Source organism: Urocampus carinirostris, chromosome 15 (assembly GCF_059441175.1).
Source record: "Urocampus carinirostris isolate Australia breed hairy pipefish chromosome 15, RoL_Ucar_1.0, whole genome shotgun sequence".
Classification (NCBI taxonomy): Eukaryota; Metazoa; Chordata; class Actinopteri; order Syngnathiformes; family Syngnathidae; genus Urocampus; species Urocampus carinirostris.
The window spans coordinates 16,218,346-16,230,986 of NC_142363.1; the positions used below are offsets into that span (position 1 = coordinate 16,218,346).

At 38.8% G+C, this 12,641-nt stretch overlaps 1 protein-coding gene across 1 annotated transcript in view; it reads left to right on the top strand.

Annotated features, from left to right (window-relative positions):
- Positions 1–12,641, top strand: part of LOC148351699 (ryanodine receptor 3) — a 168,800-nt gene that overhangs the window by 133,206 nt on the left and 22,953 nt on the right. The window contains exons 67-75 of the mRNA XM_088353681.1: positions 883–1,123; positions 1,189–1,276; positions 1,350–1,442; positions 2,536–2,550; positions 4,351–4,521; positions 4,587–4,646; positions 4,744–4,878; positions 7,415–7,527; positions 10,480–10,576. Coding sequence (XP_088209807.1) covers positions 883–1,123; positions 1,189–1,276; positions 1,350–1,442; positions 2,536–2,550; positions 4,351–4,521; positions 4,587–4,646; positions 4,744–4,878; positions 7,415–7,527; positions 10,480–10,576 — 1,013 coding nt within the window. The remainder of the gene's footprint in view (positions 1–882; positions 1,124–1,188; positions 1,277–1,349; positions 1,443–2,535; positions 2,551–4,350; positions 4,522–4,586; positions 4,647–4,743; positions 4,879–7,414; positions 7,528–10,479; positions 10,577–12,641) is intronic.

Genomic DNA, 12,641 nt, shown 5'->3' on the forward strand with positions numbered 1-12,641 from the left:
GTCGAACAGGCAGGCATGGGAGTCGAACAGGCAGGCATGGGAGTCGAACAGGCAGGCATGGGAGTCGAACAGGCAGGCATGGGAGTCATTGCACAGTCATACGGCCGGAGGTGCCTTAGCCAATTTTGCCACGTCGGAAAGGACTTGCCGAACTGCACATTCTGAAGGGGAATTGCGCTGCTGATTCAGGCTTTCATAGTGGTCAGGGGGCAAATGTACGAACGCGGGGTCCATTCTGGTCGGAGGATTCTGTCAGGAAGGACCAGAACAGAGCAGGGGACCCCAGAGCGTTCGTTACAAGTCTTTATTTGGGGAAGCATAAGGGTTAGCGGGAAACACGATGACCGTCGAACGTCAGCAGCAACGTCGTGAAGACAACTTCGGAAGACGTAGCTAATCGTAGCGTGGGACGGAAGCAGGTCGGATCGGAGGCAGGCAGGCAGAATCAGGTAAACAAGAAGGCACAGGTAATCGGGAGAGTCTTACGGGGTACAGAAGTAATCCTCCGACAAAGAGTTCTCCGCGTAACGCGTTTAAAAGGGGAGCATTAACCAATCAGGAAGCACATTCCAGCGCGCCACATGATTACCCCAGGTGGCTCCACTTGGGTAATCATGACACACTATGCATCTGCAGACACCCCGCACTGTAATTTCTTACATAATAAGTGTATCAATAATAATCATAAAATTCTTGAAAAATGAGTGATTTTGAAAGAGAACATTCACACAATGTGAAGTTAAATGACAAAGAAGTTCAACGCTGAATAAATATTTCATTTTTAATTCGATATTTACATATGTTGACAAGTGAGGCACAGCCTCGCCTGCCTCCCTTGACTGCACATTAATAACCATACTCTTTTACTCTTTATATTTCCAGTGTATGTACAGCCCATCATCAGTAAAGCTCGCACCAGCCTGCTGAAGAGCCACTTCTTGCCCACTCTGGAGAAGTTGAGGAAGAAGACGGTAAAGGTCGTAACCGAGGAGGAACTTTTAAAGGCGGACAGCAGGGGAGACACGCAGGAGGCCGAACTGCTCATCTTGGATGAGTTTGCTGTGCTTTGCAGGGACCTTTATGCTTTTTACCCCATGCTCATACGCTACGTGGACAATAACAGGTTAGCTTTGAATGATGAAGCACTTTAGGTGAACAAAGTCATATTGAAACGTTTCCATACTGCAGGTCCAGATGGCTGAAAGAACCGGATGCGGACTCAAATGAGCTGTTCAAGATGGTTGCTGAAATCTTTATTCTCTGGTGCAAATCTCATGTAAGATAGTATACTGGGCATAAATTAATTGATAGTCACATGTTTGTATTTTTAATATATCTTCCCCCCACAGAACTTCAAACGAGAAGAGCAGAACTTTGTGGTCCAGAATGAAATCAACAACCTTTCCTTCTTGACTGGTGACAATAAATCTAAGATGTCAAAGGTTGGTTCCTCATCATTATGCCCTGCGATAATTACATTGCAAGAAGTCATGTGTGGAGGAATGCGGGAGATCAGTAATTGGAATATTAATCAGCCATCTACTGTAATAATCTATATGTGCATCTCAATAGAACTGAATAGAACATGTCAGTTGTAATTAGTTCAGTTGTTTGATTACATTTTATTTTACTGTCCAGAGCACGACCTTTCTAAAACGTTAGTTAAACAGGAAAAATCAGCGGAACAGATTATGCCAACAAAGAAACAGTAATCCCTTGTTTTACATGGTGTTGCCTTCCAGGAAGGACCTGTGATAGTCAAAATAGAAACTTCAATTTATTTATTGATTAAGCACTCATAGATTAAATCCAAAAAAAAACAACCCTATTTACAAACTCAAGCATTTTTTTAACAATTGAGTACAGAATTGTATTACCGTTTCTTTTTCTTTTCTTTTTTTTTTCAAGTAACTTCTGTCCTGTCAAATTGTAACTCTAAAAATATTCTTGCTGCTATATTGCACCTGAGATCCACTTTTTACTTCAGATGATATTTTGTCACCATCATGTGGAATTGATTAGTAGAACAAAAATGTGTCATAAAAATGCTTTAACCCTCATTTAGGATGTCGAGAAGTCCAACTTTGTCGGCAATAGAAAGCATATTCGTCTGCCTTTTGGGCTTGGCCGCAAGTGCTTTTACCAGTCCAGTGTTTTGTGGATATGGTGGCTTTTAGATAAACACGAATTTGAAAAAGATTTGCACGTACGTAATGTAGGTTTTACAAGCAATGTTGTTGACACACTGGCAGACACAGGCAGAATACGGGCAGTAATGACTGTTCATCCAATGATAATGCAGAACACAATGCACAATGAAATTCCACAAAGTACCCAAACTGCAGAAAGTAGACTGGGATACAGCAAGGGATTACTGTGTTCTGATAATAACTGTCTGTGTATTTACTACTAACACCCATCATAAGCAAATATTTCTGTATATTTGCACACATTGTATAGTCTCTATAAACGGTCATCCTTATTCGCTGTCTGCCTGTTTTTCTCCCTTCCTGTCTTTCACTCCGGTTCATACAGTCCTTTAAGGAAAAGGTAGAGTGATCTCATGCATGTTTACGTGGCAGCTTAATGGCTAATTTTGCCCAAAATGGCCAGAGCCTATTGTGCCTTTGTGCTTTGTAATTTACAGTGAAGTATTATTATTATGTCCTATCTTATTTGTGTCTTCTGCTCTGATTTAATGAATGCGTGTTGCAAATATGTATTTCTTTTCTAACCGTCTCCAGGAGTGAAAAATTGATGTCCAGATCCTTTGCAGCCAGATGTGCTTTGTTGATAGTGTGATGTGTTGTATTGTATTTGGACATACTTGCCACACATGTGTAATATTGTGGTTAGAATCCTTGTATTCTGTGTGTGTTTGTCTCGGTATTTGTATGTAATTGTGACTATCAACATGGACAAATTTGTTTGTACCACTCTTTTAATGGAAGAAAAAATATATAATTATGTGGCTTCTGATACAATAATAGTAATATTTCTAGTGAGCGTTTAGCAACATTTTTTTCATTTTTGTAGGCAGTTGGTCAACCTATTTTAAGTTCTGTATGTCACATTCAACATGAATTCCAAATAACGTTTAATGAATAGGGTAATAGTAAACCGCAACCATTTTTTGGTCAATGCTACCAGGGGATATCCAGGCCTGTCCAATGAGCTTTATTAAAAGAAATTTTCGTCCAAAACCATAACATTTTTCATTCATTCTGTCACAAATAGTTTATTTATATGAACCCCTTTGCTGTTGTCTTTCTTTTACTGCTGGCTAACAACCTTTTTGTCAATGTATGTACAAATTAGGTTTTGTTTTGGGGAGCCCGAGGCCTCAATTAAGCTAGAGGCGTGTTTTTCCCCAATGTATTTATTATTTCATTCAAACATCTTTCTTCTTCAAAAGAGACCACCTGTCGGTTAGCAGTCATGCATTGGTAAAGCTTTAGTTTCATCGAAAAAAACAAACATCTTTTTTATCTATTTACCGGCAGTGAGGTTTGTGCCTGGTGCGGCAGTCAATTAAATTAACCTATATATTTTACATTATTTGATTGTCAAATCAAGAAAGCAATGTATCAACTTCAGCATAGAAAAAATATATTTTAATGTCTTACCTTAACTCATGAATTAAGTCTATGTGCTGCTCTTTTTGAATAAAAGCACCAACGGATGAAAAAAGTCCATAGAAAAAAATGGATGCCTTGACTTGCTGTTAGCTTGCTAATACTATCACAAATTTTATTGTTTTGGGCTGAGGTGTGCGCCAAATCAGAATTGCTGGTCTGACCATGGACCTCTGCCATGAGGCAAGAGCATGCGTCACTCTAAATCTGCTGATGCTCAGAGCAGTAATACGTTACATTCTAATTATATTATTAATATTCATAATGTGAGAAAAATCAGCGATTTTGAAAAAGAAAATCCAAAAACTTTGAAGTTAAATGAGAAAGGGAAACCTAAAAACTGGATAAATGTCACCATTTTTTAAAAATTTTGTATTGCAATAATGATAATGATACCTCACCTGACTGAACATCACTGAAATATTTTATGACTATCTTGTATATATTCATACTAACCTCATTTAGTGCGTATTCATTTGAAAAATCCTTCAAAAAGGCAAGAGCTTTAGCACTAGGTTGTGATTATTTGCATACGCAACAATTGATAATGCTCCGGACTGCGCGTTTTTATCCTAATCAAGCCAAATAATACTTTAAAATGAAACAAGTCCCATAAAGGGTCAACTCCAACAGTGAACAGTTAAGAGAAATAGTTAGGTAGAAGACATTTCAAGAAAACATAACATTTCTTGCTTTCGAAAATCTTTTATTTCAGTCTGGTGGACAAGACCAGGAGAGGAAACACAAGAAAAGGCGTGGCGAATTCTACTCCATTCAGACGTCACTGATTGTGGCTGCTCTCAAGAAGATGCTTCCCATCGGTCTTAACATGTGCACCCCAGGTGACCAGGAGCTCATCTCCTTGGCCAAGATGCGCTACCTGATGGTCAGACAAAAACCTGCTCAAACGCAACTATTATGAAACAGAGTAGTAAATGTTTGGTTTTACAGAGAGACACGGACGACGAGGTTAAAGACCACATTCGGCAAAATCTTCACCTAAGAGAAAAGGTGAGAATAGGCGTTGTGCTTTGGATTGCCTTCTGCAATTTTACCCTGTCACGGTATTTGTGTTTTTTTTACATCTTACCCTGAAACGCGCTCACAGTCGGATGATCCCGCTGTGAGGTGGCAATTAAATCTTTACAAAGATATAATGATAAGAAGCGAGGGGACCCCAGACCCCAACCAGGTGGTGGATCGCATCCAGAGGATTTCTGCTGCAGTTTTTAACCTGGAGCAGGTGGAGTATTTTTTTTTTACACTGTCTTTTGACAGCAAAGACCAGTGCTTGATATTGAATATTGACGCAACCTGATAAGGAAATAGCCTTACTTTACCAGAACTAGTGAAACTAGAACCAGACCATGAAGAGTTCTCAATTTATCTTCAAAATACCTACGCATATAATAAGATGTAGTCTACACAGCCTTCACTTCCAGGCTGGTTAACTCAAATGAGCAAAAATCAAATCCGGGTATTTTACTTCGGCTAAAGGAGTTGGCATGACCAACCTTGTTTATACCCTCCTAACAACCTGAAAGAGGTAATACAGACCCACACAATGGTTAAAATACAGTAAAAACAAAATAAACAGTAATACTGTAGTAATAAAATGTTATTATGACAAGGCACAAACTATCCATGTGAGAAAAGGGTCCTAAGGGAGGATTAGCCACACTGATAGAGATGACAGCAGATGCCTGCAGGATTTCAGCCATTGAACCACACCCTAAAAGTGTGGGCCTCCAAAATGAGGAAATACTAAAACGTAAGGCACGGCGGCGCAGTGGTTAGCGCGTGTGCGGCACAGCACTGGGGAACCTCCTGTGTGGGTTCAAATCCAGCTACCGGACTTCCTGTGCGGAATTTGTATGTTCTCCCCGTGCTTGCGTGGGTTTCCTCCGGGCACTCCGGTTTCCTCCCACATTCCAAAGACATGCATTTCAGGTGGATTGGTCCAAATTGTCCCTAGGTGTGAATGAGTGAGTGACTTGTCTGTCCCTGTGTGCCCTGTGATTGGCTGGCAACCAGTTCAGGGTGTCCCCTGCCCACTGCCCGATGATTGCTGGGATGGGCTCCAGCACCCCCGCGACCCTACTGAGGATAAGCGTTGCAGCTAATGAGATGAGATGAGATGAAACGTAACAATATAAATAAAAGCAAGTGCAGAACAAAACAATAAAATGTAAAGAAAAAGGAGGTTGAACAAATCAAAGCTAAATAAAAAATGATTAGTTAAAGACAATGTTAAAAAGTGGCTCTTGAGCCTGATCTTCAAAATATCAAGGGTCCCCATGGATCTGATGTCCTCCGGCAGACCATTTCATAGATGAAGACCAAAGAGGATGAATGCTGTGTCACCACATGTTTTGGTCATTACCCTGGGAACAGTCAACAAGCCGCTGCCAGAGGACCTCAGAGACCAAGAGGGCAGATGTAATAAAAGCTAATCAGACAGATAGGATGGCCTAAGACCGTAAGGCATTTCAAAACAAGTAAAAGCATCTTAAAACTGATCCTGAAACCGCAGAAGGCCAATGCAGCATTTTAAAAATGGGTGTAATGTCATCCCTCCCCCAGGATCCCAAAAGCACGCGTGCAGATTAATTGCCATTTATATCAACAATGTGAAACATTTCATGCAATGGGATTAGACTTGGCACTCCAGGGTAAGCATTTAATAAATGTAAATGTAAATGGTCTGCATTTATATAGCGCTTTTCAAGTCACTGACAACCTCCCAAAGCACTTTACAGAGAAAAATAAGGTAAAAGACTTCCGTTAATACATTTATCTGTTTGTGTTAATTCACTGATTAGTGTCAAATAAGCCTACTTACACTATCTACTTACTGTAAGTAAAGCCTAGTTAATCAATGTTTTCTCAAGTGAACAAAGTTTGCATCCAGGCTTGTGAAACTACTTAAAATATAATAGCAAGGCTTCAAAGTGAAGTTATAGTATTAGTTTCCCCAAGCTAGTTAGTTGAGCATGGTTTAGGCAAGGAAATGGTAAAATATTGAAAAAGGGCAAAGGTAGAAAAAAAAGGTTAGTTTGTTGAGTGCATCCGCCAATTTTAGGTGAACACAAAATTATATTAAATGTTTTGCTATGTTTATGTAATATTCATTGTTGCCTCCTAGCAGTAAAAAAAAAGCGTCATAATTTTAAAGATAAACAGTATTGATTTGAATAATTAGCGAAAACACATCATTTATCACATAAACATGCTTTTTTAGATGAGAAATTTGCATCTATTTTTACATGCCGGTTTCAGATCTGTAGATGGTGTAATTGTGGCCTGTGCAGTCCTTTGAGACATTCTGTGATCAAGGCCTATACAAAAAAATATGACCTGACAAAACATGAGCCTCACCTAGAGGAGGCTTACATCATTGTTGGCCAACTTCCTGCAAAGGGTACCCCAGACAAACAAAAATCTTGCGAAAGGCTGTACAAAGAAATTACATCACAAATGGTCACTTTGAGTGTCAGTAGTTTGTATTCTTCTTTGTTTTTTCTAGCACACTTTTTTGGCCGCACGACAAAATACAGCGACATCTAGCGGTCAAATACTACACACTATCCCTTTATTTTCAATCATATTGGGCAGCCTTTTATTTGTAGCATAACAAAATAAATCTGTGAATAGTCAATGTTAATTATAGCATGTTATCTGTAGACCAAAGTGCATATAAAAAATCTAACTTCAAACCTTTGTAGTAGACATATTTTGAACTGGGTGTTTGACAAAAGTTTTTTTCTTCTTCCTGTCAGGTGGAGCAGCCATTGAGATCCAAGAAATGCGTCTGGCAGAAGTTGTTGTCCAAGCAGAGGAAGAGAGCGGTGGTTGCTTGTTTCCGAATGGCCCCGCTTTATAACTTGCCGAGGTATTAAGAGAAAAACATACTCTCAGAAGTTTTGTGTGTACCAAATAACATTCAAAACTTGTACTGTTATCAATTATTACTCGACTCCTGCAGCATCAGCATCGTTGTTTACCTCCAATCTCTATTCCCTGGATTCTGACCATGCATTAATACACAGGCTCTTTCTCTTAGTTGGAAAAATGTGTGGCCCGCAGATATTTTCAAGGAATAAAAAATGGGACACTTGCAATTTCATGCACTGCTGGTCTGTAACTCAATTACAGGAAGCAGGTTACAGTAGAAGGAAAACAATTACAAGGCCCAAGCGGGAGGGCGGCCACCTTCAATATGTACTCGGTTGCGGCAACCTGCCTCCCAGCCGCCTGCCTGGAGGGCAGATTGTCACATTTATTCCCGTTTGTTGACACTGAAATATGTCCCGGCGTCGCTAGCAGTTATTGAACTCCGCTTCCAATGCGGACACATTCCTGCCTTCAAATACTGCGAATGAAGGGTAATGCAAATTATCTTCGTAGTGTTGTTAATTTCACACTGTATTTTACTTGCTTCCCTCAGGGACAAAAACAATAATTACTTCCTGAATGCCTACCAACAAATTTGGCTGGAGAAAATGCATGAGAACTCAGATTATGACAGTCTGCTCTCGACGTTGACGGTAACGTAACAGTGACCCGTTGACAATGCCTCCCCCTTGTCACAAGCTCTCGCTTCCCTGCAGGCACTAAGCTTGACTTCCATTCATTTAAAAATCCTCGCTGGTTTCGCCATTGGTCTGTCTGTTAGTTAAAGGGACATTGTGTATTATTTAGCACCTTCTAGTGGTAAAACATGTAATTCATTAAAAACAAAAAACACAATTGATTAGTAAAAACCTCACTGACTTAAAGTAAAACACACCACCTTAAATGCCACATTTAGTGTGACCATAGCAGTGTCAACAGAAAAATAATAAGCTAAAGTAAAGGCACTTATTTTTCTTTCTGTCTGGCCCAGGACCGGTCCGTGGCCCGGTGGTTGGGGACCACTGGTTTAAGTTTAAAAAAAAAACAAAAAACTTACAGATAGTGTTCACTTGCTAAAATATTTTACTCACACACCAAAGTTTAAAAGATGTTTTAAATATATGAATAAAAGCTTTTAAGCTGCTTTGAATATTGAGCTAAAGCCGTGTTCCTAAAATAGGGGGCCTCAAGGCTCTGTTAGGGGGGTCAACCATTCTTTAATTGATAAATGGTAGGCAGCGTCTGACCTTGGGGAACTTTTTTATTTCAACTGTTTTAAAATAAAGTGCAATTGCAGCTCTACTACATTAGGGGGCAGTGGAGCTCTCAATGGCAGAAGAAGTTGTTTGAAATGAGCATTACACAGTGTGAAGTGTGAAAGATATAACATATCTAATAGGGTTGAAACGACAAGTGGAGAGGGACGGATATTAACGAAAGTCTTCTCCTGGAAGCCAAGAGGATGAAATATAATGAAACCTGATTACAGTTGATAAAAAACTGCTGTGCTTTTTGCATACCTGTCAACCTGGACGTTTTTGCCGTATAAAGTACGTTTATCGTGCATTTTAAGACGTGTATGACGTAGAAAATCTGTACGGAAAAACGCAAATTATGGGTACCGACTATCACGAATTGGCAAATCAATCAAGTCAAACGAGTTCGCCGCGTTAGCCTCTATCTCGGTATCGTTTTTTTTGCATGCATCTGCCGCCTCGGATTTTATGTGGTAGTTATGTAGTGAAAGGAAATTCGTCTCTTTTTAGAGAACCGGCTTTTTCGGCTAAACTCATTAAAGAGAGCCGGCTCTCAAACGGCTCACTTGCTTTGATGCTTTAAATTATGATTTATTATGTTGTATAAAGAAGTTAAGAAAAAAAAAGAAGTATAAAAGGAGAAAATAAAAAAAGACAGGTTTGTGGTTATCCTTTTAATCAGTATATTACCAACAATAATTTAATGCAGAAAATGAATTCATAATTTGAAAAATGAAAATGTATTATTCTACTTCATTGTATTTGCATGTTTTTTTTACGTCCAAGCTACTTCATTTTTGAAATTTTTTATAATAAACCTTATTCATGTCGAGCAACTCAGTATCTCACAAGAAAATGTTATTTAACAATATATATGATATAACAAAACACATGTACAATACAACATGTTAAACTACATAAAAAAACACGTTTGAAAAAAATATGTAGAAGATTATTTTGTATTTTGTAAGGGAAAATACAACATTTTGTAAGGGCATGGAGCCGTGGAGGTTGACAGGTATATTATTGTGTCTAAAATGTTGGCAGCGGCATGGAGACAAATAAAATAAGCCGTCACTTAAGTTTTTTCAGTTTTTAAATGTGCCAAACGAATGCGTAAATTGGCAAAATTGTGTTCGTATTGCAAGATATATTACAATTTTGGATTTATAAATGTACAATAAAGTTTATTTTTTATCTTCCCATATAGTTTTAGTATGTTTCTTCTGTTTACAATAACCAAGAAATTGCAACTAGGAGCCACTTTAAAGCTTTACACGTTTTAACAACCTGGGGAATTTTAAATTCCTTAGAATTTCGGTTTTAAGTAATTTTTTATCAAACGCAACACAAAGCTCATAACAAGACATAATATGCCCAAACTCACAAGTGTCATGTTGCAAAAAAAGAGCCATATTCAAATGCATGTGGACAGTTTATTGGTAATTATTTTATTTGGGTCCTAAGAGAGAATGTGAACTCTCTACACTGGGCTAACATCTGCTAGCATTATGACTTTCTATTCTATTCTATTGTGTTTTTCTTTTTCTATGTTCTTGAAACTGCACTTATGACCAGTGGGATTCACCAGAACCCTGAACTAATCCTTCTTAAACCTCTTCCGAACGGCCTGCTTGCCTCCTCCCCTCTGCTTTTACCTAACCCAAGCTTATGTCCTTTTACCCCCTTCCTAGGCATCGCTCTATTAACCTCTTCCTCCTGGCCTATCAAAGAATATGGATAGAAACAGAGGAGTACTCGTTTGAGGAAAAGCTAGTACAGGATCTTGCAGTAAGTACTTCTAGAAAAAAATAGAGAGCCTGTCCGAGTGCTTCATCTTGTCATGCTTGCAGGGGTTTTCGCATTTTTCAGCAAAGTTGCACGTTCGCCGATATGTCAGATTATTTTTACGTGATTGTATTATTGTGTAGTGATTATTTCTGTTAATGAGTTCAATCAATTAGTCAATCACGTTGCTAAAAAATTGCACCAGGTCGATTTTTGATTCTTTTAAGTCATCCACCAACTAAAACCAAAAACACAATACTCTCTTTTTGCTTTTCACACAACAAAAATGTAAATGCAAACTAGAGAAAACAATGGTAAAATACAAAAAATATTAATTTAAACAAGAACGATTCCTGTCGGCGTGGCTCATGAGGTGATAACTTGCTTTCATTTTGGATTTGACTATATTTTACCTTGTCTTTAAAGCTTTACTACATTTAGATACATTTCTAAAATGAGCAAACATTATTTGCCTCTGGAACAGTTTTTTTTTTTTTTTTTTTACAATATTAGAACCTTTCCCCTTTTTCTTCCCGTAAAATGAAAAAATATATAATTCAAACTGAAATTATGTTTATGTTATTGTTTGCATTTGTATAAAAAATGTTATTAAATATTCTGTTTTGGGGCGGCAGTAGCTCAGGAGGTAGAGCGATCGTTTTAGGATTAAGGGATCCCAGTTCGAATCCCGGCTCGTCCGTGTTACATGTCGAAGTGTCCTTGGGTAAGACACTGAACCCCTAATACCCCCAATAAGCAGGTTAGCGCCTTACATGGCTGCACAGATCACGGCCGCTATTGGGAAATGTGAAGCACAATGTAAAGCGCTTTGGGAAGTCATTGACTTGAAAAGCGCTATATAAATGCAGATCATTTCATTTCATGTGCTACCTCATGAGTAGATATAAGTAAATAAATAGAAAAATGGCTTCTGCTGCCACCTACCGATATGGATGAATGTTACAGTGGTTCAGCTGATCACTGCAAGAAAACAATGATAATGATTATTGGCTTGAGTTTTTCTGCATAGAGAAAACTGCATATAATCATTGTTTCTTATTTCCAACAACACTTTTTATCATGTGCTTCTAGCTCCAAACTGCTAAACTGCAGGTAAAAATTGAAGAAGAAAAAGTAAGGTACAAACATATCAATAAAGAAATTAAATTAAAATTGGACAAAATAATCTTCCAGTGGAACAAAAAAATGAATGTGTCTATACTTTTTAATTCACTTTTATTAAAGGGACATTGTTTATTTTAAGTGCCTCCTAGTGGTAAAGAACATATTTGTCGATCAAAAAAACAATATTGATTTGAATCCTATGCAAAAATACATTAACTATAATATAAATGTGAATTTTTAAATACTCGTAAGTCAAGATATTCATATTTATATTGTGATAGTTTGCTATTTTGCTGCTACCTCAAAAAAACAACAACAACAAAAAACAACAAGCTTGTGAAAGGCTGGGCAAAAAAATTAAAGGAAATATGTTGCGGTTCAGGGCAGCACGGCGGCGCAGTGGTTAGCGCATGTGCGGCATAGTTCTGAGGTCGTGGGAACCTCCTGAGTGGGTTCAAGTCCAGCTCCCTGCCTTACTGTGCGGAGTTTGGATGTTCTCCCCGTGCTTGCGTGGGTTTCCTCCGGGCACTCCGGTTTCCTCCCACATTCCAAAAAAACATGCATTTCAGGTGAATTGGCCGGTCCAAATTGTCCCTAGGTGTGACTGAGCGAGTGAGTTGTCTGTCCCCGTGTGCCCTGCGATTGGCTGGCAACCAGTCCAGGGTGTCCCCTGCCCACTGCCCGATGATTGCTGGGATGGGCTCCAGCATCCCCGCGACCCTACTGAGGATAAGCGGTGCAGCTGATGAGATGAGTTGAGATGAGATGTTGCGGTTCAATCACTTTAAGTCTCAGTAATTAGTTTTCTTCCTTGTGCTTTGTAGCACTCATTTTTGGTTGCACCATACAATATAGCGGGATCTAGTGGTCAAGTAATACACAGTGTCCCTTTGACACAAATTCTGTAGGAACTATTACTTAACCTTAACCTTGTATGAGCTGT